The 27,914-nt window shown below is 43.7% G+C and overlaps 1 protein-coding gene across 1 annotated transcript in view; it reads right to left on the bottom strand.

Moving 5' to 3' along the window:
- ISM1 (isthmin 1) overlaps positions 1 to 27,914 on the bottom strand; it is a 69,069-nt gene that overhangs the window by 10,458 nt on the left and 30,697 nt on the right. Inside the window, exons 2-3 of the mRNA XM_073339592.1 lie at positions 9,256 to 9,495; positions 2,568 to 2,835 (exon numbers count right to left, since the gene is read on the bottom strand). Coding sequence (XP_073195693.1) covers positions 2,568 to 2,835; positions 9,256 to 9,495 — 508 coding nt within the window. The remainder of the gene's footprint in view (positions 1 to 2,567; positions 2,836 to 9,255; positions 9,496 to 27,914) is intronic.

The raw sequence follows: 27,914 nt of genomic DNA on the forward strand, positions 1-27,914 counted from the left end.
CCTAACTAAATGACTAACTGTTGTCACTGAGGGTCTGATCCTGCACCATTAAAAGCTCTTTGGGTCAGGAACCAGCCTTTTGTTCTGTAATGACTGGGGCTTCTAGGCACTACCACAGTGGAAATAATACAAACATGACTCGGCCCAAATTGAGTGAAATATTCCCCTGACTAGCCCGGGAAGCCGAGAGCGCAGAGTGTACTACCTAATCCCGCTTCACTCCCGATATCAAAGATGCCACTTCAGTGTTACACATTTGCTAGCAGACCAACCAAGCTCCTGTCTCTCACTATGTAAAGGACCGGGCTAGTGCAGAGTTTTCTGCTGGGGTTAGAGGTGTCTATTTTATAACACGGTTTGTTTTATTGCCAGTGTGGACAGAAAACATGGACAATAAACCCCATTAAAGATGGGAGTTTTAGCCTACAGAATCCACACTCGGAATAGAAATCTTCTTTTAACACTGATGCCCTTAGGTGTGGCAGAGCACTGTACATCTTTTTGTAGTACTAAAATTTGTCCACAAATACAGGTACAAGAAGAAAGGACTTTAAATAAGTATTCAATACTTATGTACATATTTAAATATAACATTCAGCAAAAAAGCTCTCTCTAAGTTAAGGCTCTAGACTCAAACCTAATCAAAACAAGGGAAACAAAGGGCAGGTCTACACTACAGCCCGGATCTATGCACTGAGATCGATCCACCAGCGGTCGATTTAGTGGGTCTACTGAAGACTAAATCGCTCTCCAGTCGATCCCTGTACTCCCCCCCCCGCCCCCCCGAGGAGAAGAGTAAGGTAAGTTGATGGGAGAATTTCTCCCTTCAACCCCCCGTGGTGTAGACCCCGCGGTAACTCAACCTAAGGTACGTTGACACCAGCAACGTTATTCACATAGCTGGAGTTGAGTAGCGTAGGTCGACTTACCGGGGTAGTGTAGACTTGGCATAAGGCTGAAACAGTAAGCTAAAGCCGCTCTGCGTGTAGATGATGCAACGTGACTGACAGGGAATAAAACCACTGCTTTGAAATGCTGCTCTACCTCACATCTTAAGTATAGGGCCCTACTAAATTCACGGTCCATTTTTGGTCAATTTCACAGTCATAGGATTTTTAAAATAGTAAATTTGATGATTTCAGCTATTTAAATCTGAAATTTCATGGTGTTGTAATTGTAGAGGTCCTGACCCAAAAAGGAGTTGTTGCGGGGAGGGGGGAGGGGGGTTGGGGGGCTGGCAAGGTTATTGTGTGTGGGGGTGGTTGTGATATAATTCCCTTACTTCTGTGCTGCTGCTGGAGACGGCGCTGCCTTCAGCCTCGGGCAGCTGGAGAGCGGCGGCTGTTGGCCGGGAGCCCAGCTCTGAAGGCAGAGCCGCGGCCAGCAGCAGCGCAGAAGTAAGGATGGCCCGGTAGGGTGTTGCCACCCTTACTTCTGCGCTGCTGCCTGCAGAGCTGGGCCCTCAGTCAGCCCTTTGGCCGCCCAGCTCTCAAGACAGCAGCGCAGAAGTAAGGGTGGCATGGTAGGGTGTTGACACCCTTATTTCCGCGCTGCTGCTGGCAGGGCGCTGCCTTCAGAGCTGGGCGCCTGGTCAACAGCCACCCCTCTCCGGCCGACCAGCTCTGAAGGCAGCACAGAAGTAAGTGGCAACACTGCAAACCCCCTAAAATAACTTTGTGACGCCCCTATAACTCCCTTTTGGATCAGGACCCCCAATTTGAGAAAGGCTCATCTCCCCCCATGAAATCTGTAGAGTATAGAGTAAAAGCACACAAAAAAGACCAGATTTCACAGGGGAAGACCATATTTCACGGTCCGTGAAATGTTCTTCATGGTCGTGAATTTGGTAGGGCCCTACTGAAATATATATTGATTTACAGCTTCATCCTTAGAGGCGCTGAACCATTTGCACCTCCCATCGTGTGCATGAAAAGTCATCTCCCAGAAGTCATCCCAAAATGTGTAGCTATAGCCCAATGCGATGGTAAGGAAATAATTCCTCCTTTCTATTTTCTGCTTTCAGCAACTGTTTCATACAACAAGCTGAAAACAATTGTTTTCCCCATGATACATCTGGAACAGAATTACACAAGCAAAATGTTCCTGCTGTCTATGCCACTCCCTACACAGGAGTCAACGTAACTTGTCTTATTTATATCTCAACCAAACATGACCACATTGTAGTTCTCACTCATTTATCCTCCAGTTACATTTTAGCTTCCAAATCACTGCACATGGTTCTAAATTTGTAGTTATCCTTACCCTAAAAATAAATGAGACCTTGTTTCCTTTGTTTAAAAAAAGTACACTTATGAATAAAAAAAAATTCTTGTAGGATAACTGGTATAATTTTCAAGATTATAGACTTTCAAGTGGAATGTGGCTACCACAGCCTAGTTTGTGCATCTGCACAGATTTGTCTTTAAAAGCCAATGAACAAAAGCCACATGTTGGAAAAATTCTATTTTGCTTGGCCTACTTTCAGCGATGCCTCACCATTCTCATTTCCCCCCAAACTAGTTTTACAATCCCAAGGTGCCCATAAGAGGTCTGGAATGCGAACTCACCATACTCTGGCTGTTCCTTGGATTCAAAAGTCCGGTGGTTGGGTGCATGCCTATCCCACTCACCAAGAGGGTTTAGGAAGTTGCTGTCTTCGGTGGTGCTGTCATGCTTGTAGTCCTGGTCACCGCTACTCATGCGAGTCAAAGTGGATGACGTCTGCCACCAGTTCCTCCAGTCAGGGGATGGGACTGGCCAGCTAGGTTTGCTGCTCTCTTTGTGTAGATCCTTCTCTGGTTCAGTATCAGGGCCATCAACCACTTCTATGGTAACCTAGAGAATTCAAGTTATGCCAGGTCAGTCAGCATGCAAAATCCAAAACTAGATCATCTCCACAGAGAGTGTATCAGTGGGAAATCTTCTATACAGCAGAGACACGGGACTGATGTTATCTAGCAAAGGGGGCTTATAATCCTTTGGGGCTAGCCGGTTATAAACCATATGTGGATTACTATGAGCCCAGAGATATGCAGAAACTGAGTGATCCCTTCTGCCACCTCTTCCGTGTCAAATCTTGGAGCAAAAAGGCCAAAAAAAAAAAAAAAAAATCCTGAACAAAACAAGAACCAAACCTGCATTTTAAACCTTTACAGTGAAGCTTTCTGTCTTCAGGGGAAAAAGTCGTTTAAAAGTTTATGAAGAAGAAAAGGAAAAAAACACTCACTTTAAATTCATTGGGCCTGAATATGAAGTGAATGTGAAATGTGCTAGACCAGAACGGTAGCCTTTGTTGTTGGCTTTGCATAGGTGCAAATAACTACACCAGGTGCAAGGCAGTACAGAATCAGTTGCATTCTCTTTGCTTGTTGAATACCTGCTCAAGTGTTGGCCTGGTCGCTGGCTGATAAGGGGATTTGCACCCTAGAAGATTTTCGTATAGTGCAGTTGTAACATTGTAATATTTAGGGCTGGCACTAGTGTGTGAAACCATAGTGTAGGTGGCCACAGATTCATTACATTCTTCTTTTACCCTGAGATACCTTTTATATCCAAGGGCACAATGGGAATTTTAATCATAAATGACTGTCAACATTTTTTCAACAAAATATAATAAATAATATACGTTTTATATCACTATTCATTAGAGAAGCTTTAAGCATTTTTTGTCAATTGTCACAACAGCCCTCTGAAATAGATTTGATTATACTCATTTTCCAGAGGGGTAAGAGGAGGTACATTTAAATCACTTGTCTAAAGTAGGACAGGCCACTATCAACCAGGAATAGAACAGCCCAGATTCAAGATTCCCTGCTCAAATCCCTAGACCACACATACATTCATGCATACAAATAAATCTGTATAATACTGTATAGTAATTACAACACACCCTTTTGCTGCTTTTCAATGCATACAAATAAATGAATTAATTAGGAATCTCTTAAATAAATGTTGGGTGCGCACATACATGTGTATTTAGGGAGACACTGGCAGTAGCCATCAGGAATCTAGGGTCCCTGTGTCATGGAAATACTGTGTGACCATAGACAAATAAACTATGGGTCAGAGTCATTGGTATGCCCTTGCTGCTTTGTGCTGCTCCACTAATGCAATGCAGCTGTAAACCCAGTTCAGCCCGCTGAGTAAGCTGGACTTTTGGGTTGGCCAAAGGAGCCAGAGTGTAGCGGCGGTTCTGTCATATATATATCTAATATATAAAATGTGTGTGCGTATGTACATTTTATAGATACACCTACATGTTACAAAAGTCTTTTGGACAGAACTTTCTTAAAATTGGATTTTTATAAACCAGACAAAACACAATAGCTTGTTATGCTGGGGACATGAAGGCAACCGGATTAGAGTTCGCAGTTTCATAAAATTGGTTTTAATAAAATCATGGTTTACCTGAACACACACTCTCTCTCTGGCAAATAAAACCCCATGTACTTTCTATATCCGTCATGCTACCTGTGAGCTGCCGAGGGACATTACACAGGAAGTGGAATGGCTCCAGCTGAAGATCTGCTGGAGCTCAGTTGTGCAGAATGCAGTTGTACACTTACAAAACAATGCACACATTTCCTTTTTGGAGAAACAAGCCATTGCATTTACACACTACTTCCCCTCTGACTATGGTCAGAAAAATTGAGACGAAATGACTGGGAGGTCACTTCCACTGGGAAGTTCCACGGGAATTGTGTAGAAAGAAGCAATACAGGTATGCAGTTGTTGTAACAAAATAACTCTCTGGGAAGGAGATAAACAAAAATATGCTGGACAGCTTTGTCTTACATTCATTTTAATGGTGGAATCAAAATGATTACTCCAACAGATTATTCACTGCACTTTCTACAAACTGAGAATTAAAATAGATTTCATATGCTTGAAACGATAAGTGACAGTTCACGGGCTGTACGGATCCAAGTAAAACAGCGCTGTGTATCCAATAAGTGGGAATAAACAAGGTGCTTTGGAGCAGTTTAAAGACAAATAGCTAGGCTTGGAAGATCCTATCACTGGCTAAGTATTAACAGGACTTTTTTTTTTAAAAGCACATTAACTTTAAAAGCAAAAACTAAACGAAAGGAAACAAAAGAGACTTTCCAAAGGGAGCACTTCAGAATCAGTCCTTCTTTGCTATTTTTAAATTGTAATAAGATGACCTCTCTGGGTATTTCAAGCAGATGTAACCTGAAATCCCATAGGAATCTAATTTAAAAGATTACTCAGAATACAAAGTTATTTTTAAGATAGTATAAAAAGATCTTTGAATTTTCAGTTAACCCTGCTATATTTTTAATGTGTTCGCTATTAGACAGTCTTATTACAGGGTACTTTAAAACAATAAGGATTGCACATCTCAAAGTAAGTAGCATTAATTTCTTCTTAAAGCTGGGTTAAAATACAAAAAACCTCCACTTCCACCAATTATTAAACAATTATATTATTCTTTCTGACAGGCCTAAGGAAAATGGATTTAGTCACCCTCCATTCTGCTGCAGTTTTCCCAAACACACCACTCTAATGCAAACTGCAAGGTGTTAAACTCATCTGATACAAATGGATTATTAATAAAGTGTGTACTATATACTTCCACAGAGATTTCACTTCTCCAGCTCTGGAGTCCAAGTATTTCTAACATGCCCATCATTGCAGAATTCAGCTGTCAGACTGTGTAAATTCACATTAATGAAGTAAGTTTGTGCGTGATGAAACTTGACAAAGAATCAAGTTCCCACAGGAGGACAAAATACCACTACCTGCCAAAACAGAAGTATTTTCCCCTTGCCAGGTGCTTCATGTGTCATTTACCACCAGCCTTTTCTGCTGTACTCCCAAGGTGTCTGTATTGCAATGGGGAGCGGCAGAGCAGTGGAATGGGACACAACAGCACAGCACCCTTTAGGGTCCATAGGAGTGGGAAACTGTGACTTGAAATTCAAGCTCAGGCGAGAACTAACATTCCAATAAAAACTGGGGAATCAAGTTCCAAGTTCAGTACGCCCTCAGAGCTGGGTAGCATTGGATGGGTTGTAGCAGGGGCTGGAAGAGAGGAAAGCTCAGAAAGAGAGAATAAATAGGTGGCCACATCCCATTCATGTGACTTCACTCTCGTTGCTAATGGGAAGGAAGGAAGTGATTCTATTTTACACTGAGTAACCCTGCCACACTGGCAGGTCTGCATGCGTTACTGACCTGGCATTTGTCAAATCAATGGAGACCAACAAAAGGGCTTTTCGGTGAGGAAGAAGAAAAAAAAAAAATCTGTGCTCCCAAAGGAAATATGGCACTGGTTTCAAAAATCACCTCACATTTTAGAGGACCTCCAATGAATTAGTTTATTTGAGTGCAATGGTGCATTTGGCTGCAGCTCTGACACCAAGCTAAAAAGCAACCACCATACACTAATGGCAACAGCTGCTGTGGTTACTCCTTTAAACAACCTCTTGCCTTACCAATACTAAACAACTGTACAAATGCAGCTTGAAATGATGCAGGGGTTGAAAAATGGGCCAAACTTCTGCAGGGCTAACAGATCACAGAAAAGCCAGGAAGAGAGTCCTTCTTGTATTACTCGCAAAGGGCTTACATACATCACAATAGCAGTGAATGGTGTTACTTTAGCAGTTATTTAAAAAAATAAAAGTATTTGACAACTTTTGCATAGATCTTCTAACTAGAACTGACGGTTTTGTGGCTCTATTTGTTTCTAGTGTACTGGATCCAATACCTTTATATTCAACAATGACCTTGTAGTTGGTGTAGTAACCTTGGGGCAGGGCTAGTTTTCTTAACACTGTGATTATACTATCCGTAACCCCACCTCCCCAGGAATAACAACAACAACAAAAATGTGGACAAGCGCAAAACTGACATGATACAGCAATTGCTTTCTTTACCGCTATATAAAACAGGGCTCACAGGAATATCATTTCAAACTGTTTTCACAGGCTGACTTTCAGGCCTGTAAAGTATACTTCTACAATTTATAGGAAAAATGTCTTCATTTTTTGATGTGTTATTATTGGTCTGTGTGTATGTCCTAGAAAACACTGGACAGCAGGACCAAGATTTTCAGAAAGAGGAGCCCAGAGCTGGGATCCTAAATCTATATTTAGGCACCTAAGTAAGCAGCCTGAAATTCTGGCCACATATTTAGGTGCTTAAATTGAATTAGGTCCTAAATGAATTTAGTAGCCTAAAGTTAGGCTCCTGTTTCTGTAAAATCTTGGTTTTCTGGGAGAGAAGGCTAAGTTTCTCAGGCCCAAGACCCCACTGTCACTATTGGTATGCCATTGCATGTGTTGTACAGTTTTCAGACGCCACATCATCCAGTGAAAAGGGAGCTCAGAATGACAACAATTATTTATTTGTATGGGGAAGCCAGGAAAATGTTACTCCTCATTTATCCATTCTTTGGCTTTAAGCATTCAATAACTTTCCTGCCAGGGAATGTATCCCCCCTGTCCCCCTCTATATTCTGTGGTTTACATTGTTATTTGTAAATATATATATATATATGTATAGTGGCACACTATTTACCTCAGTCTGCAGCTCCAGGCCTTTGTACAGCCTCCCAGACTACCCTCCTCTAGGAATTCATGAATATATAACGGGAAGACTTCTAGTAGCAGTGGGGGCAAAAGACATATCTGGCTTTAAGACTAAGCTTGATAAGTTTATGGAGGGGATGGTATGATGGGATAGCCTAATTTTGGCAATTAATTGATCTTTGACTATTAGCAGTAAATATGCCCAATGGTCTATGATGAGATGTTAGACAGGGTGGGATCTGAGTTACTACAGAGAATTCTTTCCTGGGTGTCTGGCTGGTGAGTCTTGCCCACATGCTCAGGGTTTAGCTAATCGCCATATTTGGGGTTGGGAAGGAATCTTCCTCAAGGGCAGACTGGCAGAGGCCCTGGGGGGTTTTCACCTTCCTCTGCAGCGTCAGTCATGGGTCACTTGCTGGAGGATTCTCTGCACCGTGAAGTCTTTAAACCATGATCTGAGGACTTCAATAGTTCAGACATAGGTTAGGGGTTTATTACAGGAGTGGGTGGGTGAGTTCTGTGGCCTGAGTTGTGCAGGAGGTCAGACTAGACAATCATAATAGTCCCTTCTGACCTTAAAGTCTATGATTTTATTAGAAAGCATGTATTCAACATACAGTCAATTTACTACCGAGGCCTGTTGAATACTGGAATGGCGCTAGGTCCAAATCTGTAAACATTTGGAACATTACAACTTGTCTACGAAGTAATGGAGCATCAGTTTTGACACATTTTGTTGTTTCCTAATAATGTCTGTGACTAACTAAAGTACATCTTTATCTTTAGGTATGGATGCCTAATAGACAGATATATACATTGGTAAATTTGTGGGTGGATGGGTATAGAGTGCCAGGAATGTATTTAATAAGAGAACTTGTTATAATAGTGCATTATGTTTTTGTAAACACATGTTTTAGGCAGATCAATATTTCACTAAATTATTTTGGTTAAACATGACTTCTTATTAATGCAGATTTTCCTTTGAGACACTAAATTAAATTGCTAATTTTTTTCTTCCTAACCCTCTGTCTTTAAGCTGCAAGTGACTTGTAACAGGTTATTCCAAAACCAAGAAGATGATTTTGACTAAAAGCATATCAGATTTTTGTGGAGAGAAGGACTTTCTACTCAAGGTGGCTGCTGCTAAAATTAACATTTAATTCTTTGTTTTCTGAACAGAGGGCCAGATTTTGATTTCTAGGTGAGAATTTAATCTACAGTCATTCCACTGTAATCTGTGGAATCACTTGAGATTTACACTAATGTAACAAATGAGAACGTGACCATAGTTTCCAAGATACTAGCTTCCTGATAGTCACATTGCCAGTGGTTGGCTACAGAATAAAAGAGGTAAAACGCTGCCCAAAACCAAAGAATGAAAAATATCTATATGACAAGAGGATGAAAGAAAGACATCTGTCTACAGTGTCGTAAGAAAACTATGATTCTACCTCTAGCTTTGTGCAGTCAGTGGCATTCATAGAGGGGTTCGGAGGAACTGGGATCTGTACATCCAGGTAGGCAAAAAGTATCCAGAATCTCTCTCCACATAACAGCACGATGGGTTGGGATACCACACAGAGGAAGGGTATAAGACGAAGGCAGTGACTAAAGGACTGAAGCAAAGCTTAAAGCTGACTTGGTTGGGTTAAGCCATTTTCCATAGTGTGTAAAATATCAGTCTTAATGAAGTGTGTACCTGAATGTTGGGGTTTTGCCCATTGATGTCTGCTTTTGATAGGTCAGGAAAGTTTGGGAGATCCAGGAGGAAGGATCTGGGTCCATCTCTTTGTAATGATGTGTGTCCATTTTCCTGCCTGAATCGCTGTTTGGGGAATGGCCTGTGTGCTGCCTGGTGGTCAGGATATTGTCTTCTGTCATTAGGGTTTAATGTGAAGCTGGTTTTGGGAGCAGAATGGCCATCGGGATCCAGGGTGTTCTGGGGAGAAAGGAATACAATCAAACAACAAACAGTAACAATAAAACAACCCAGCCTTGGCTACACTGACCCCTATCTCCAACTTTTAATTGATGAAGATAATCAAACAGACAGCATGTGTAACCAGCAGAATACCAGGACAACATTGCTCAGGCAGCCTTTGTACATTCTGCAAGGTGCATATAAATCCTTATATGTACATTCCAAAGCTAGGAACCCAAGTACATAAAATATAATACTAGAATTTTCCTAAGAGCTCGGCATCCAACTCTCAGGGAATTGTTCAGTTACAATAGTATAAATCTGCAGCCAGACCAGATGAGATAAGATTCAGTGTTACTTGGGTACCCGTGCTCCTTCAGGATCTTTTGACAATCTCAGCCTTCCAGCAGGTCCTTCAACATGGACATGGGCACGTAACTTTAGGCACCCACACGTGAAATGATTGGCCTTCACACCCTGAGCTGCAAAAATGTGGGTGCAAGATCAAAAAGTGCTTTTGAAAATCATGCCCCACCTGTTTTCAATGACCTAAAACAATGAAAGGGCATCATTATTGTAAAGTGGTTTGGTTTTGTCCCACAGCCAAATCAAAACAGAAGTACTGAATGCAAAGTTCACCTTGGACTTTGCAGGGTTAAAAGATCATCACACTGCTGAACTGGACAGCTCTTACTCATCTGCCTTCAAACTCACTTAGACACATAGACTTATAGACTTTAAGGCCAGAAGGGACCATCATGATCATCTAGTTTGACCTCCTGCACGTTACAGGCCATAGAACCTCACCCACACCACTCCTGTAATAGACCCTTAACCTCTGGCTGAATTACTTATGTCCTCTGATCATGATTTAAAGACTTCAAGTTACAGAGAATCCACTATATATTCTAGCGTAAACCAGAAACTGACCTGTGCCCTCTACTGCAGAGAAAGGTGAAAAACTCCCAGGGTCTCTGCCAATCTGACCCAGGGGAAAATTCCTTCCAAACCCCAAATTCGGTGATCAGTTAGACCCTGAGCATGTGGGCAAGACCCAGCCAGATACTTGATAAAGTGTACTCAGAGCCCTCCCTATCTATTGTCCCATCACTGACGGTTCTAATCCTCCATGCTATTCCTCTTTGGTCTTGAGCATCTTCCTTTCTGTGGGATTAAATTTGCATGTTTTCTTAATGGTGGGATTGAATTTCACCAAGGTTCGGGTCAGGGGTTAATGCTTCTGCTTTTGTTGAGTGTGTTTTTGCAGTGTATCTTACAGAAGTCTGCCTTCTGCCCAGTAGCTGGGTTGCCAATGTCTTTGACCTAGCCAAAGTGACACATTTTGTATCAAGATAAACCACACCTCAAACATGGCCAGGAGTCAGGACTGTCCTAGGGACCCAAGGAAAAAAATAGCAATCAAATTCCATCTTCTTACGTAGCTTTAAAATAACAGGGCAGTGGACAGATTCAACACTGATTTTGCTTTTGACTCTGAATTTTTAGGATTGAGGTTGCAGGCATGATTGTCTGAGGATCTTTAATTTCCAGTTCACAAAGACAGAAAGCCTGAATGGGGTAAATGTTTTAAAATGAAATGGCCACATGTGTTTCTACTGTAGCATGTTTCTGACAGTGATGCTGGTTAAGCACAAGCTCCACCTCCTTCCCCTGGCTCAAATTAAGCTTCCATGCCTTTTGTGAAGATCTCAGCTAATAACTTCAGTGAATTTTCATTTAAATATTTTTTTGCTACTCATAAGAGCTCCCAATTGCATTTTGACAGCTTTTACAATATAATCGGCACACATTAGAACAAAACATTCAGTGAATTAAAAAAATTAAAGACGAATCTGGGATCAAGAGAAATCTGCTCTGAAAATAAAAATTAAGCAGATTTCCCTCCCCTTTATTAAAAAAATAACAGAAGCAGAGTGGGTTGAATTTAAAATGTCCTTTCAGCATTTATGTACCACAGCTTGTGATTAGAAGGGTTATAACATGGAAGCACAGTATTTTTTAAAAGCGCCAGATTTAAAAATTAATATTGGGTAGTTTAAGGATTAGGGCTCGTCTTCACTATCGGCTAAATGGGCGCCGCTGTGATTGATGCAGTGGCGTCGATTTAGTGGGTCTGGTGAAGATGCAATAAGTCGATGGCAGAGTGCTCTCCCGTCGACATAGCACATTGTAGACACCCACTGTAAATGGATCTAAGCTATGTTGACTTAAATTACGTAATTTATGTAATTTAACTAGAGTAACTTATATTGACTTACCTCATTAATGTAGACTGGGCCTTAATAGTGTTAAAACAAAACCTAAACATGGGGACTAAACTACCTAGTCCTCCCTGTCTGTGCTGGAGGATAATGGCAAGGTTTTTGGAGACCAGATTATATCCTCCAAATTAACCTAGTCATCTAGGGCCTGATCCAAAGCCCACGGGAATCTGTGGGCTGTGGATCAAGCTTATCGACTTGATCCAAGTCACACTGACATTACTGACTCAACGCTGATACACCCTCAGTGGTGTGGGATCAAGCCTCTAGTGCAGTACAGTAGGTTTCAAGTCTAGTACTGGATAGCAATGTTTAGATGACTAGTGCACTCAGTCCATCTTCTCTGGTTCCTCCTACACAAACTCTCTTCCCTTTGACAGTGACACTCCTCCCCTCCTGTCTCCTGCTAGCTGCCATCCTTGAGAGGCAGTGTGTCCATGTGGATAGAGTGCTGGATTGGGACAGCACTGGATTCTATTCCTGGTTCTACCACTGGTCTGCTGGCTGACTCTGAGCAAGTTAATTCACTTTGTGGTGCCTCAGTTTCCCTATCTCCAAAATAGAGATAATAGAGACAATGACCTGCTTTGAAAATCAGGTTGAGAGCTGCAAGAAAAGGGCTAGGTAGTAACATTATCCTACTTACAGTTTCACTGCTCTTGTACCACAAGGCATTATGGGGCACTTCAAATACTGAAGTCTCATGCTTTCTGACTTGCTTCCTAATCTTGAAAGTCCAGTTTCTAACTCTCAGATGTTGGAGATTAAATAAATATCAGACAATTACTGAATAAAGCTTTTCCCCCTATTTTCCTCCCAAATGGTCATATTGCACTTTTGACTATAAGACACCCAATTTGATGTTGGGGGTCTTGCCAGGTAGAGCATTTTCAGGTTATTCTACTATAATGGTATTTGGAACTATTGTGTTATGTTCCCAAATTGAAAGTTAGCCAAAATCTGGATTTAGGTTAATAAAAAAAATTCATGTTGAGGCTGTCTTTATACATCAAGAAAAATCAGGAATGAGTAAAACCAAACATTTTATTTTTCTTCGCACTTATCCTTGAAAGAGAAGAGTTTGTCCAAAAGAGAATGATCAAGCTTTTCCTTTTAACGGGATAAACAAATAAAAGGTTCTGTTATCTTCATGTATAACTTTCCTGTAGTGAGATGAAAATATTCTCTTAAAAGTTTAAAATACTAGAGGATAATAAAAAGAAAAGGAGGACCTGTGGCACCTTAGAGACTAACAAATTTATTTGAGCATAAGCTTTCGTGAGCTACAGCTCACTTCACGAAAGCTTATGCTCAAATAAATTTGTTAGTCTCTAAGGTGCCACAAGTCCTCCTTTTCTTTTTGCGGATACAGACTAACACGGCTGCTGTTCTGAAACCTGTCATTATGCGAGGTAAAGGACAACAGTTATCCAAAAGGTCAGTGACTGGTCTTTATAGCTATAATTCCTTTAAATTAGTGTCATTTTTCTCCTAAACAAAGAGTGAGCGGAGGACAGAAAGGAGAGAGAGGCAGAAAAGTAATCTCAGTAACACATGAAAAACAAAGAGCCCAACTTCCCTCAGTAAACTCTTGCTCAGGGTAAAGCTTACCTACTGTTATCACACATTAGAGAGGCATAATAACGGGCATCTGAGGTAACAAAGTCTTCCCACACACTGAGTACCGTCAATCACAGTGCTAATTATTAAAGATATGCAAACAGGATATGGCACTTACACATCTCCTATATAATTTTAATAGACAGATTGTAAAGTCCAGCCACCTTTAGCTAATGTATGTTTCTGACAGGAATATCAGTTTAAGGCTTTAGATTTCTGTTAGATAATGAGTAATTTACATCAGTTTCTTGGAGCACTATGATTAAACAGTTTCCCAGCCATGTACATCCAACAAAAGACACTATGCTGCTATAAAATAAATTCAGACAGACAGAAACCAATGAAGAAATCTGACATTTTACTGTTTTGGGGCAGGGTATCTGATGCTAGCAATGACTCTTATTGCAAAATTAAATATCAACTTCATTCCTTCCTGTTTTAAAGGGTTTGTCCTACGATCTCAGAAGCATCTTAATTTTCTACACTAATGCAGCCTGTGTATTTGGTCAGCGGGACTACATAGCTTGAGGGAATTAATAATAGATATGCACAGCCTTATATCTCTGTATCAGTGGTTTAAATTCCAAAAGGCTCAGTATTGACCTGTAGCTCTTGTAACAAGGGTGTGATACACAGGAGTGGTGGTAAGAGACTCAAATATATTTCCACCTGACCTGAATTGGGGTTACAAAAGTTAATACCCTTCACATAACAGGAGTCAGAGGCTACCCTTATGCTTACTGCATAATGCATACAGTAGTTCAGTGCTCAAGGTAAGATAAACTGGTGGTTTTAATTCAGTCCTTAGCAGGCAGGTGTCCCCATTATAAAACCATCATCAGAGTTATCGCTAAGACCAAAGGCTGAAAGGAAATGGAGACTGGATTCCCTGGACAGCACAGAGACTATGCAGGTGAGATGAAGGAAAAGGCTTTCAAGAGTTAGCCAGCACCGTAATATTTCCTGTTACTGCGAGATTCTGATAGTTAAGTTAGGTTATAGGCCTTGATAGTGAAGTTAGGTTATAGTCTGGCAGTTCTTCTGGTTTCCTCATTGAATTTGATATTCAAATAGCTACAGCGGACAAAAACACTGGCTTCCAGCTGTGACTGTTAAGAAGGCTCCATCACTTACTACGTGACAATTAGCTGGTTACAGTAGCTCTTGCACCCCTATGACCTCCAGACGGGTTACTACTGGGAATGAGTACACTGGGCTTTAAAACAAGCTCCAGCTGGTCTAAAACTCAGCATCCTGCCTCACAAGCAACATTGGCTGATGAGAGCACATCACTCTGGTCACTACTTTGGTTGTGCATGTCACACAGGTCTGTTTTGAGTTTGAATAAGCACCCCCCCCCCCAAGTAACATAAATTACATCGACCTAAGTACTGGTGTGGACAGCACTACGTTGGCGGGAGAGCTTCTCCTACTGACATAGCTACCGCCTCTCACGGAGGTGGATTTAGTATCCCGACAGGAGAGCTCTCTCCCGTCAGCATAGAATGTTTTCCACAGATGGGGTGCAGCTGTGCCATTGTACCGCTTATAGTGTAGACTAGCTCTAAGCTTAACTTCAAGTATTCAAACTCAACGCTTGTCATTGCGGAAGATGTTCACAATTTGTAGTCCACATTTCTTCATGGAAAAGTATAGCTGCCTGTCTTGTTTTGGAAGAAGGGCCATTTGAGATAGCAATCTCCAGCCAGTCTCTCTGACGTTATGAAGTCTCTGAATCAGGCAGATGGGTTTCTTGTATAAATGATGCATCCCCTCTAAATCTCTAAGATCGCACCAGTATTTCATTTAATTGAAAAGGATTATTCACACCTTTTACATTTCATAAAATAATTTTAAGCCTTTACGCATGACTGCCACCTGCAAAAACAATTCTCTTTAACCCATGTGGAATCAGATATTTATAACTATTCAAAATGGGAAAACAACTAAGATTTCTGAGCTCTCTGAAGTATGCATAATATACACCAGGGGTGGGCAAACTTTTTGGCCCGAGGGCCACATCTGGGTATGGAAATTGTATGTCAGGCCATGAATGCTCATGAAATTGGGGGTTGGGGTGCAGGAGGGGGTGAGGGCTCCGGGATGGGGCCAGAAATGAGATCAGGGTGTGGGAGGGGGCTCCGGACTGGGGCAGGAGGTTGGAGTGTGTGTGTGTGGGGGGGGTTGAGGGTGAGGACTCCATCAAGGGGTGCGGGCTCTGGGGTGGGGCTGGGGATGAGTGGTTGGGGGTGCAGGAGGGTGCTCTGGGCTGGGACCCAGGGGCTCAGAAGGCAGGGATCAGGGATAGGGCAGGGGGTTGGGGTGTAGGAGGGGGATCAGGAACAAGGCTCTGGGTGGCGCTTTCCTCAAGCAACTCCTGGAAGCAGCGGCATATCCTCCCTCCGGCTCCTAAGCGGAGGCGCAGTCAGGTGGCTCTGCGCACTGCCCCGTCTGCAGGCACCGCCCACTGGCTGCAGTTCCCCACCAATGGGAGCTGCAGGGGTGGCGCTTGGGGTGGGGGCAGCATGCAGAGCCCCTGGATGCCCCTATGTGTAGGAGCCCGAGAGGGGACAGGTCACTGCTTCCGGGAGCCGTGCAAGCCCTAGACCCTGCTCCCTGGCAGGAGCTCGAGGGTCAGATTAAAATGTCTGAAGGGCTGGATGTGGCCCCTGGGCTGTAGTTTGCCCACCCCTGATATACGCTGACTGGAGCATATTGCTAATGGCCATATGACTAGGCAATGCAAGCAGATCATTAGAGAGAGAGAGACTGCCACACTAAGGCAGCTTTTGTTTGAGGAAGACAGTAGTGTCCTTGCTCCCCTGATCACAGATAAGGGTGGGATAACAGCTCAATGCCATGTGTCAGATTCTTATTAGCAGCTGTTCATTTCGGCTCAGTGTGAAGAAAATAAAGATCAAGTGCAGAAAGATTTTTAAGTAATTAGTGGCAGCATGGAGAGCACCCCTGTCTCATTCATTGCCAAAGTTCTATGACATGTAGCAAGTGATGCAAGGGACCAATGAAAGAGGAAGAATGGTGCAGGCTCTCAACTGAGACCCAGAATGTGACCATGGCTCAGTTACTTAAGTGCTTGAAAATCCCATACCCTAATCTTGCTGTGCCTTAGTTCCTCACCTTTAAAATGGGAAATAATAGTAATTCACTGCCTCCACAGGGGTTTAGTGGAGATCACTGTGCGTGGGACCCAGAGGCTGGGTGAGCCATGTGGGACCTTGACACTGCGGGAATTTGAGGGTGCTGGGCAAGAGCTAATCCTACAGACAGGAGAATTTCCTTATCTGCTATTGCAATGGAACTTTTGAGTAATTAAAACATTATTTGGAACTTTCCCCCCTTGCTCTTTTGCATCCCTCCACAACAGTGAGAAGCTAGCAGCATGGAATTGCACAGCCTCTCTCTCCTAGTAGGGGGTAATACGGGATTGAAACAGGAATGGGAGCTCTCCCTCTATTTTTAATAGCAACGGCCAAAGGGGCGGGGGCACTCTCTATATTTTCAGCAGAGGCAGGGAAGCTGTCCTTCCTCTCCCTCATTTTAACCTCTGCTCCCGAGTTGGAAGTTCAGCTGAGGCAGAGAAGTAAAGGGAAGGACAGGAGCAGGATAGGATATCCTGGAGGAACTACTCTTTCTTTCACCCAAAAGGAGATTGTCATAACGGACCTGGGGTATTTGCAGATGATGCAACCCTTGTGGCTCATGGTGTTGATGCCCTACAGCATCTTATTACCAAGTTCTCCAATTCATGAAAAATCTTTGGGCTAGCAATAATCTTGAAGAAGACTTATCATGCACTACAGCTCTTCAGAACGAGTTCCAGATATCACCTTAGATGGTATTCGTCTGGATGTTATTGACCAATTTTGCTACCTTGGCTTTACTGTTACCAGCAATGTAGATCTTGATGCTGAGCTCACTAACAGAATCAGCAAAGCAGCCAGGAACTTTGGTCTTTTGCAAGACAGAGCCTGGAACAATAACAAATTGTCAACTAAAGTGAAAAATCTATATTTATGAAGCGTGTTTTATCCACTCTTGCACTGTATATGGTTCAGAAACATGGATGACTTATGCCAAACAAACAATTTTCATATCACATGCTTCCGTAAAATTCTTTGAATAAGATGGCAAGACAGGGTAACAAATGTGGAAGTGTTAAATAGTACTGGTATGTCATTCAGGGGAATGTTTATTAGTAAGAAAAGACTCGGTGGCTTGGATATGTCAAGTGAATGCTGGATTATAGGATCCTGAAGTGTGTGCTGTACTCTGAAGCTCATGAAAGGTCTAGAAAGAGAGGCAGACCGCTGCACAGACTTTGGGATGTTTGAAAAGATGACTTAGATCTTTTGGAATCTCTGTGGATGATTGGGAAAGGAGTGGAGAACGCTGCTCTGGTTGGCGGAGTCAGCTTGTAGATGGAGCGAGGTATTGCGAGGCAGACTTGATCAAGCTTTGTGATGACTGGCATCAGAGGAGGAAAGAATCTGCTGCTTGGATTCAGAGCATAGCTAGTGCATGGGTATGTCCTACCTGTGGACAGGACTGTCACTTGTGCATTGGACTCAGCGCCATCAAAGAACTCATTGGCACACACACCATGCTCTGTAAAGAGTGACATTGAGTTTTGGAACATTTGCTTGAGCTCCATAGCCTAGAGATGAATGAATTTGGAAGCCAAAGTGCAACTGACATGTCAAACAGCCCCCAAGTGGCATGGAAATTTATCACAGAAACCTCTGTTCAGCTGCATTGATTTATATTTTTTGGTATTCTCCTTTGTCAACATCATTTTACAAGCTATTTCAAAGATCCTGGGCTGAAACTTGACAGTACACCACTGCACTTTCATGATGCACCTGTACAGTTTCCTCAACCACCAAGAACTAATAACATTTATTTATTAGGAAACCTCTCAGATGCTATTAAAGATTATATTGCTTTCAGAGCCTAAGTAAGGCCCAGAGGCTCGACAGAAAATCATTTTAGTCATTAGGTTTCATTCCCCACCTGCCTTAACAGACTGTTTTGATTTTGAAGAGCTGTTATATGTTTCCAGAGATAGTGACTGCTGAAGAGAAGCCAACTGTGGTTTTAAAACACAACTGATGTTTAGCACTGTGTGTTAAGGCATACTATGCATCAATTTGGTACAGTAAGGTTAGAACGATATTGTATCAAATTAAAACTTCTAAGGAAGGTTAAGAGAGGCAGGATTTAACGACCCACTGTCACAGTGTGAGTTGGGGCTTTACAGGGTTCACCTGGGCCTGGTTTCTATGATCCCATACACTGACTCAAATAGAGCAGGTGAATGAGTGCAGACCTGCTATGAAATATAAGAGGCAGAACCATTTCTCATTGTGGGAGAGAACGGATAGAAGCAGTGCTGTATCATGGGGCTCTCTATGAACTGGGGAAGTGACTGGAGGAGCTTCCCTATTGAGAAGGAAGTGCTTCTGTGTATGGAAGAAGGTACTATAGTAAGTGGCTCTAGCAAACAGTGGCATAGGCAGCCTACCAATTCAGGGTCCCAGTCTTGGGTATACTCTTCTCCACCTGGATATGAAACAAAAATCTCTGTACTGAGGGGGAGGGGCTGAAGGAGTGTTTTTAGATTAGACTCTTTTCCTTTGCCCTGGAAGGGGAAGAGCTTTATTTTAGCTAGAAATATCCTATCCCTGACAACCCCACATCAACTGTCCAGCTAGAGGGGACGTTTTGTGATATCATGTAAGGTAAGCTGTTGCTACACCTAATGTATGGTTACATTTCTTTAGGACTCAAGGGTTAGTACCCCAGGCCAGTGGTTCTCAAACTTTTTTTTTTGCGGACCACTTGAAAATTGTTGAGGGTCTCGGCGGACCACTTAATGATCTTTCTAAATGTTGTTTGTACCATTAGCTAACTACTGTAAAGCGCTTTGGATAAAAGCACTATATTAAAAAAAACCTTAATAATTAATGTTTTTTTGTTCTACAAATAAAAGCACTCAACTCATATTTTAATACCAGACATCTTACATTTCTAATGTGATGGATGTGCCCTCTCTTCCCTGCTGCAGCAGCCCCCGAGCTGGGGCTAGGAAGGAGGGCCGTCTCTCCCTGGCAGCCGCAGCCCTGGAGCTGGGGAAAGTCGCCTCTTTCTCTAGCTGCTGCAGCCTTGCAAGTCCCAGATTCCCCACACCCCCTCTTCTCACCCCACTGCTCCCTCCCACCTACTCCCTACACCCCCCCAAGGCCGCCAACTCACCTTACATGCACGTCTTCTCCAGGGTCCAGGCACCTAATTAGTGGAGCCATGCTGGCACAGCTCCACTAATTAGGTGGGTGGCCCTTCGTTGTCTCATGTGTGGCTGCCCAGGTGTACACCTCAGAGGGAACTATCTGCGGACCACCTGAATGGAGCTCGCGGACCACAGTTTGAGAAACTCTGCCCTATGCTGATGGGAATCCAAATGACTAGAGCCCTGCATGGATATAAAATTTGTATCTGTGATCCACAAAAATGCTCTGACCGTTCTTTCATTGCAAAAAATATGTAGCAAAAGGAGCAAAGCAGATGCAAAGGCAGAATGCAATTGAGTTTCTCTCTACAAATGTTGACTCAAATTTCTAGCCAATGTATCATTATAACCCCAACTGAAATCAGTGGAGCTATGCTGACTTACATCAGCTGACGCTCTGGCCTGCTGTATTCAGTCATAATATAGTAAAGTAGTCTTTACTTGCCCCATGTTACTCAAAGCATTACAAAACTGCCTGTTAGTTTGCAGTACTTCTGCCAAATTATCCACATGTCTGTGCAAGCACAAAAACTGAAATCCTGCTCCCCCTTAGGGCTTGTCTACATGGAGAACCATTCCTGATTAGTTACATGTGTGGTTGCTCTTAACAGTGTGTACACATGGAGTTAATCAGGAATAGCTATTCTGCTTTAAATCCACACTCTACCTTTATTCTGAATTAACTACTATGTGAAACAAGCCCTTAGAAAAGGCGGCGAGTGATGCTAAGTGAGAAGTTAGTACAATGGCAAGGTCGCGTGTCAAAGCTCAAGTCTTTAGACTTATGAAGAAAGAGTAGATGCAATTGCCAATGCTGCTTATTACCTTAAATAATCCCTCCTCTTCCTGGGGTAGACTGAGGCATAGGTGCAAGCCAATAGAGCTGCACTGAAATTGCACCAGAATCCCAGCTTTTGTTTTCTACTAAAAGCTTCTAGCCTTTATGGCTGTGAAGAAAATCTTAAACTGCGAGTGTAACCAAAGCAGTGATATGTCTGCAAGTACCTGACGCAATAGCTCTGAGGTGTGAACTGCCCCATGAATGTCACTGGGTTTACTCCAAGACCCACTACTCTGCTGGAGAGCTCTGCCAACAGCACCCCTGGCAGAGTACTGTATATGGCAGGAGAAAGAGAGCGCAGGGGGCCTGGGCCCCTCCTCCTCCAAGCAACTACACCCTGGTTGTTTAGGTAAGCTATGCCCTCCAAACCCAATTTATACCTCTACCTCTCTGGGGCTTGGTTCATAGGTATTTTGTGATAATTGGGGTTAGAACAGCCTGGAGGCTGCTCTAGCTAGCTTGTGCCAACAGTCTATGGTCCCCAAGAGACAAGTGCAGTGCACTCTGCCCTAGTAGCTGTGGGAAAAGAGGTGTAAGAAGCCAGATATGTTGGCTCTAGTACCACCAGTGGGTCCTCTCCACGCCCAGCCCAGGACGTGCAGATGACTTTTGATACCTGAGCAGAGTAGGGTAGAGATTCTGCACCAAACCATTTCATGTGGCTGCTTGATCTCTTTGAAACAGTATGTTCGGCCCTCAGGCTGAAAGCGTTGGACACCACTGTTTCAGGGATACTTTCTCAGGATATGTGCGTATGTGTGTGCGCGTGCTACTGAGCTCATTACCAGCTGGGTGATGTGGTGAACAAAGCATAAATTTCTGTACCAGTGGGATGTTACATAAGAAAACTCTCCCTTGGAAAGAAACCAGAAAGGCAAAGCAGGAAAGGACACAGCTAGCAAATACGAATTCTGCCTTTCTCGTCCATCCCATGCAAGCTCTATACCATCTGCTGTGAAATAATGGTCTCCTTGCTCTTTCACATCCTATAAAACTACTTGTGCAAACTGTTCAATTTGGTGCTTTATGGCATGGCTGAGCCACTCCATAAAGTGGGAGCAGATGCACAGAGACATCAATGCATTGTGGTTCCTGGGTGGTGGAGTACAATGAGATATAGCCGGTTAGGCCCGGCTCCACAAAGGAACTTAGACAGTGCAATGCTTAACTTATAGGCGCTTAGAAAATCAAAGGAATGACAATGGGATCCACAAAGACTCAGTTAGGTAGCTAGGCTCCTTATACAAGGAATGGGGAGAGAAAGGTGCCTTGCAATGGGATCCACAAAAGCCATTATGTGAAGCAGGGAGCCACCTAAGTTAGCCAGTGGGAGATGCCAATGAGAGGGGTGTGTCCTAAGCCCAGCCTCTCACAAAGACAGGTGACTATCTCTGCTAGGGATCTACAACCAAGAACCCCTCTCCTGGCGTCAGGTGGCTTAGGCACATGTGTTGGGTCTTGGGAGAATGCTAGGAGTTGGAGCAGGAGGAGTGGACCACCATGCTATATAATTGTTCTCACTTGTACTCTCTCTGTCCCAATGACTATTTAATTTATTTATACAAGATAGAAAAGTTTCTTCAGGAGAGACTGAGGGAGCCTCATATCAGAATATCTCATAGCTTGGCACTCAACTGAGAGGTGGGAGACCCCTGTTCAAATCCATCAGGCAGAGGGGAGAATTGAATGTGGGAGACACAGATTCCCAGTGATCATTCTGGCCACTAGGCTAGAAGTTATAAGGTGGACAAAAGCACCACCTCTGGCCAGATCTTGACTGGGACATGATCCAGTGGGCAGCCTCTGAGCATGCCTACTGGATTGGGCTATATGTAGATGGACACTCCTCCCCCTATCTTCCCTGGTATGTGGATTGCACCAGGGCAGGACATAGATGTCTGGATGCCTAGAGTAAGGCAGCAGTGCACATGCCCAGAAGCAGCAACTTACGTGCTTAGGGAACTCTTAAAGTAGAAACTTAGGTGTCAAATGAGTGTTGGCCCCTACAGGGTTAGATGGCAGCTAACCAGGATTCTTGTGGATCACAGTGGTGCCTAAAGTTGGAACTTAAGTGCCTAAGTATCTTTGTAGATCAGGGCCCTACTGACTATAACTTGACCTAGCTATTCCCCCCTCTAGACCACTTACATTACCTAGTGCTACGTCTTTTTCTACTCTGTGTTCATGATGTGGAGTCAGGCCTGAGGGTTGCTCAGGAGACCTCTGTCTAGCTAGCTTGTGATTTTGTACATTGCCCATTCCAGTAGTATCTGAGTCCCTCTGCCCAAAGTGCCAAAGCAACCAAATCCTGGCTCAAGGTAACTTAGCACACGTACATAATTCAGTGAAACTCAGAGCTGATCACTGCAGAATAATGCACATTGGAAACTACAATCCCAGCTATACGTACAAAATGATGGGGTTTAAATTAGCTTTTACCACTCAGAAAAGAGACCTTAGAGAGACCTAGAGTCATCGTGGGTAGTTCTCTGAAAACATCTGCTCAGTGTGCAGCATCAGTCAGAATGTTAGGAATCAGTGGGAAAGGAATTGATAAAAAGACAGAAAATATCATGATGCTGCTATATAAGTTTGTGGTACACCCACCTATTAAATACTTCATGCAGTTCTGGTTGCCCCATCTCAAAAAGCTATTATGGTCAAGGACGCAACCCAATGCGCTGGGTGTCCCTAAATCTTTAATTGCCAGAACCTGGGACTAGAGACAGGGGATGGATCACTTGATAATTGCCCTCTTCTGTTCATCCCCTCTGAAGCATCTGGCACTGACTGCTGTCGGAAGGCAGGAAACTGGGTCTAGATGGATCATTGGTTTGCCCCAGTATGGCCATTCTTATGTACATAGTATTAGAAAAGCTAGGGTCTCCTTCTCCTGAAAGGACCATCCTGCAAGGCCTAATTCAGACCTAGTGTAAGTGAGTACAATTCCACCGCTGTTGCACCCAGTCTAAATCTGGTCCATGATTTAGCATCTGATCTAAGGACAGCAAGATTAGGATTTTGATGTTTTGTGTAGATGAACTGTTCGCTTTTACTTTTCTGAATTCCCCAGATCTATAGCACAAGGCCCAAGTTATACCTATACTTCCTTTCTGCGTGGACTCATTCATTTGCTGAATGAAATATGGCATTTAGAAAGGTCTCGAGCTAATCCATCCTTAACTATGTTTCAGGGGTGACTTCTTCCTTGCCAAGTTCCTTGTCTTTCACAATATTGGTGAATGTTGGTTCCAGATCTGAAGTCCTCTAACAGACAATGGTTTTTCTTCAGAGGACTGGGACAAACCCAACCCTCCTATCCCCAAATTTGGAATCTCTTTGCTACAGGCTTTGAACACAAATTCTGCAGCATGGCCGATCTCCTTGTGCTCCATTTTTAGCTCAACTGTCATTCTCCCCCTCGCTTGTTAAAATACAATCAATACAGCTCAGCTTTCAGTCTGACAATCTCTGTAAATCCCCTTCTATTGTAAAAAGGTTTATCTGTGGCCAGAGCTCCAGGTCGGCAGGAAAAACAAGCAAGTTATTTGTTTTAAATACAGGACACCTGGTCACTAATTCTGCAGCAGATAAATCTATGGGGATTGTTATGCAGGGAGGGGACAAATTATGTGGGGCCTTGAAGGAGTAGCAGCACAAAATTTAACTGTAATTAAGGAGAAGATTTTTTTTTCAAAGTCTCAAATGGGAGGTGGGCATCCAGTTGCCTTTTGTATCTCTGAAAATCTCCCCTTTAAAACATTAGCTAGCAACAGCTTTGTGTGCAAAAAACTTATTGACTTCACAGTTGAAAAGGCAAAGGAACCGTTGAAATGGAGTCCACCTATTTCACTTGTATTTCAGAACCATCAAGTTACAACAGGTTCTCTTTGAAAGTACTAATTCTGCTAGCTTTTTTAAATTTTAAGACTGGTACAAAATCTTGCCCTGACCACCCTGGAGAAAAAAGTGCCCACAGAACAGGTGCAGCAAGGCAGCAATGCCAACTTCTCTGCTAACATGCTTCAACCCTGATTTAGGGTTGCTAACTGGCTAATCAGACAAACTCAAACATCCTTGCCCCACCCCCTGCCCCGAGGCCCTGCACTTTCACCAGGTTGGGGGTGGGGCCAAGGGGTTCACAGTGTGGGAAGGGGCTCTGGACTGACCCTGGGGCAGGGGATTGGGGTGTGGGAGGGGGTATGGGGTGCGGGCTCTGGGATGGAGTTTGGGTGCAGGAGGGGGCTCAGGGCTGGGGCAGGGGGTTGGGGTGCAGCTGGCATATCCCTGCAGCCCCTGGGGGGAGAAAGGGGCTCTGTGCACTGCCTGCGCCCCCAAGCACCGCCCCTGCAGCTCCCATTGGCTGCAGTTCCCGGCCAATGGGAGCTGCGGAGTTGGGGCTTGGGGTGGGGGCAGCACGCGGACCTGCCTGCCCCCCCTCCACCAGGGGCTGCAGGGACGTGCCAGCTGCTTTTGGAAGTGATGCAGATCCAGGGCAGACAGGGAGCCTGCCTTAGCCCTGCAGCGCCATTGGAATTTCAGCACCTAAAATCTCCCGGTTTGGCTTCAATAGCCTCCAGGAGATAGGGCCTGATTCCAGAAGACTCCCGGCGAAACTGGGAGGACTGGCAACCCTACCCTGGTTTCAGGGCCGTCCTTACCCATACGCAAAGTACGCAGCTGCGTAGGGCACCAGGAAATTGCGTGCTGCTGCAGCCCCTGCTCTGGCTCATCCCCCCCCGCCCTTCCCAGCCCCGGCTCTGCCCCAGCCCCAGCCCCGCCCCCAATCCCCTGAGGAGTGCAGCAGGGCGGCACTGGAGGGTGGTTCCCCTCTGCCCCCCAGGCCAGCCCCGCCCCCCCACGGAGACCTGGGCCCAGCCCCCCTGCAGAGGCCTGGCCCCACCCTGCCCCTTGCCCATGGGGGGGGGGGGGGGCGGCGTAGGGCCCCAGAATTGCTAGAGACGGCCCTGCCTGGTTTGAGGGGCCATCACCAACGGCATGAGGACAGTTCAGTCTCTGGTCATTATTCATTATCTGTATTATAACAGAGCAGGACCCCATTGTGGTAGGCACCGCACAAATACAGAACAAAGTTAGTCTCTGTCCCAAAGAGATTACAATCTAAATCCAAATAAAATACCACTAACAGACATAATCTTGTTCTCTGCTAAGGTGAATCTCCAAGTAAACAGTCAGTGGTATAGCTAGTAGGGGTCTTTCATATTTGCTTGTCTGTGAAAGTCGCCTTTTTTGAAAGGGGATGACCTGATTCTGCTTTTGTTGGTGTGGATTTTACACCAGTGCCACTACCTGGAGTTGCTCATGATCACATTTCTGAGAGTAGACTGACCAACACTCCAACCTGGGCCCACCTGACATGGGATCCATCACCCACTGAAGCGAACAGGAACCCTTCCTTTGACAACAACAGGCACTGGGTCAAGCCTTTAGCCATCTCAGGGCGGAGCAAGATTCAGTAGTGTTGCACATGTTTGTACTTGAGCTGAATTTTGTCTATGTAATCTAAAATCCCAATATTTGGAAATCATGTCATCTTTTACACACAACAAGCACGCCCCAGCGGACTGGAAGTATCTGCTAAAAGCTAGATTCAAAGCCACAAAGAAAATTCTGAAATCCAGAGTGCTAATGTTGCTTGAATGCAATATTTTCGTCTTTTTTTTTTTTTAAAACAGGCCAGCATGTGTAGTCAGTGTAATTGAAAGACAATAGATACCTACATCTAAATATCTTGTAGCTTTTTAAGATGACCTTTCACAAGTTCATTCCACTCAGTCACTAAGATTATGATTTCAGTGATGTAAACCAGGTTTAATAATGGAAGTTTATATCTTATCCCAAGCGGAAAAAATGACCTTGCTTGAAAACAATTCACAGTTTTCAAGGTTGCCTTCAGCTGTTTATAGTTTCCAAGAAACAATTACTCCCTGCATCTATGCCTTCCTTGTAAAGGCCACTAAATATTCACCCTGGGCTTACAGAAGTGTCTGTGATTCTGGCTGTGGTATCTGGCAGATGTTTTCCTTGGTGACTTGAAAGTGTTAATTCCACGTGGGTCACAAGCTACAGGATGACTTCATCACACAATCAAAAGCTAATAATGGGGAAGCAAGAAAGCAGACAAGTGTTATATTAGAAAAACATGATGTTTCCTGTGGTTCTGGCAAAATACTACATATGTAACTGAAAAGGGCAAATCACTAGAGTCTTGGATACTGAAAACATGCTTGCCTGCCCCTCTCCCATCCTATCCCTCCCCCCCCCTTTTTTTTTTTGAGGGTGAGTGGGAAGGCAACAATTGCCAATAATAATTAGTGCTTCATACGTTCAAAGCACTGTGCAGATACTAAGCATTATTTGCAACAGTCATGTCAGGTGGAGATCTTCCCCAGTTTAGACAGAGAAACTGAGGCAGAGACTTGAAGTGATGAGGTCAAGGTCACGTACCACATCTATTCCCTTGCCCATTATATAAGAAATATATTTTTAAGCCTGGAAGTGCAATGTGATTTTTTTTTTTTTTTTGGGCAAAATCATCTCTAGTCCAGTTTCCCATGGGCTATTTTGTTTAGGATTCAACTTTCAAAAGGGATTAGTGACTTTTGGGATCTCAACACTTGAATGCCAAACTTGAGTCTTTATAAAGGTGTCTAAACTTTCAGAAGTGTGGAGCACCTATTCTCTGAAAATTGAGGCTTTTTAAGGTGTCTCCATTTGTGCACCGAAAGTTGCCCTTGAAACAAAACAAAAAATTGCTACCTGTATTGGCCCCAATTTTGCAAACACTTACACATGTAACTTTGCTCATGTGGGTAGTCTGACTGACTTCCCTGGTACTACTCATGAGAGTAAAGTTAGAAATGTGTGTTAGCAGAATAATGGTCACATGTTTTCAATTGTTGCTATGATAAATGAAGGCCGGGAGAGAAGCTCCCTTTTATGGGCAGCCAGCCAGCCAGTTAGCTGTAAAATCCCTCTTCGTAGCTGTTCTCTGCTTGCTTTACCTGTAAAGGGTTAAAAACTCCCCCAGGTAAAGAAAAGGGAGTGGGCACCTGACCAAAAGAGCCAATGGGAAGGCTAGAACTTTTTAAAATTGGAAAAGAAGCTTTTCTTTTTTGTCTGTTGTGGTTCTCGGGGGAAAAAGGGGAACCGAGGGCAGCAGGAATGCTGTGTAAAGTTTCAACCAGGTATGAAAAATCATCTTTCATACCTAGGAGGATTCACTGGGACAGGGAATGTTTAGATAGACGCGATTAGGTTTATTTCCTTATTTTGGCTTGTGGATCTCCTCTGGGCTAACCCCCGATGCTTTTGTTTGCTTGTAACCTTTAAGCTGAACCCCCAAGAAAGCTATTTTGGGTGCTTA

Source organism: Lepidochelys kempii, chromosome 3 (assembly GCF_965140265.1).
Source record: "Lepidochelys kempii isolate rLepKem1 chromosome 3, rLepKem1.hap2, whole genome shotgun sequence".
Classification (NCBI taxonomy): Eukaryota; Metazoa; Chordata; order Testudines; family Cheloniidae; genus Lepidochelys; species Lepidochelys kempii.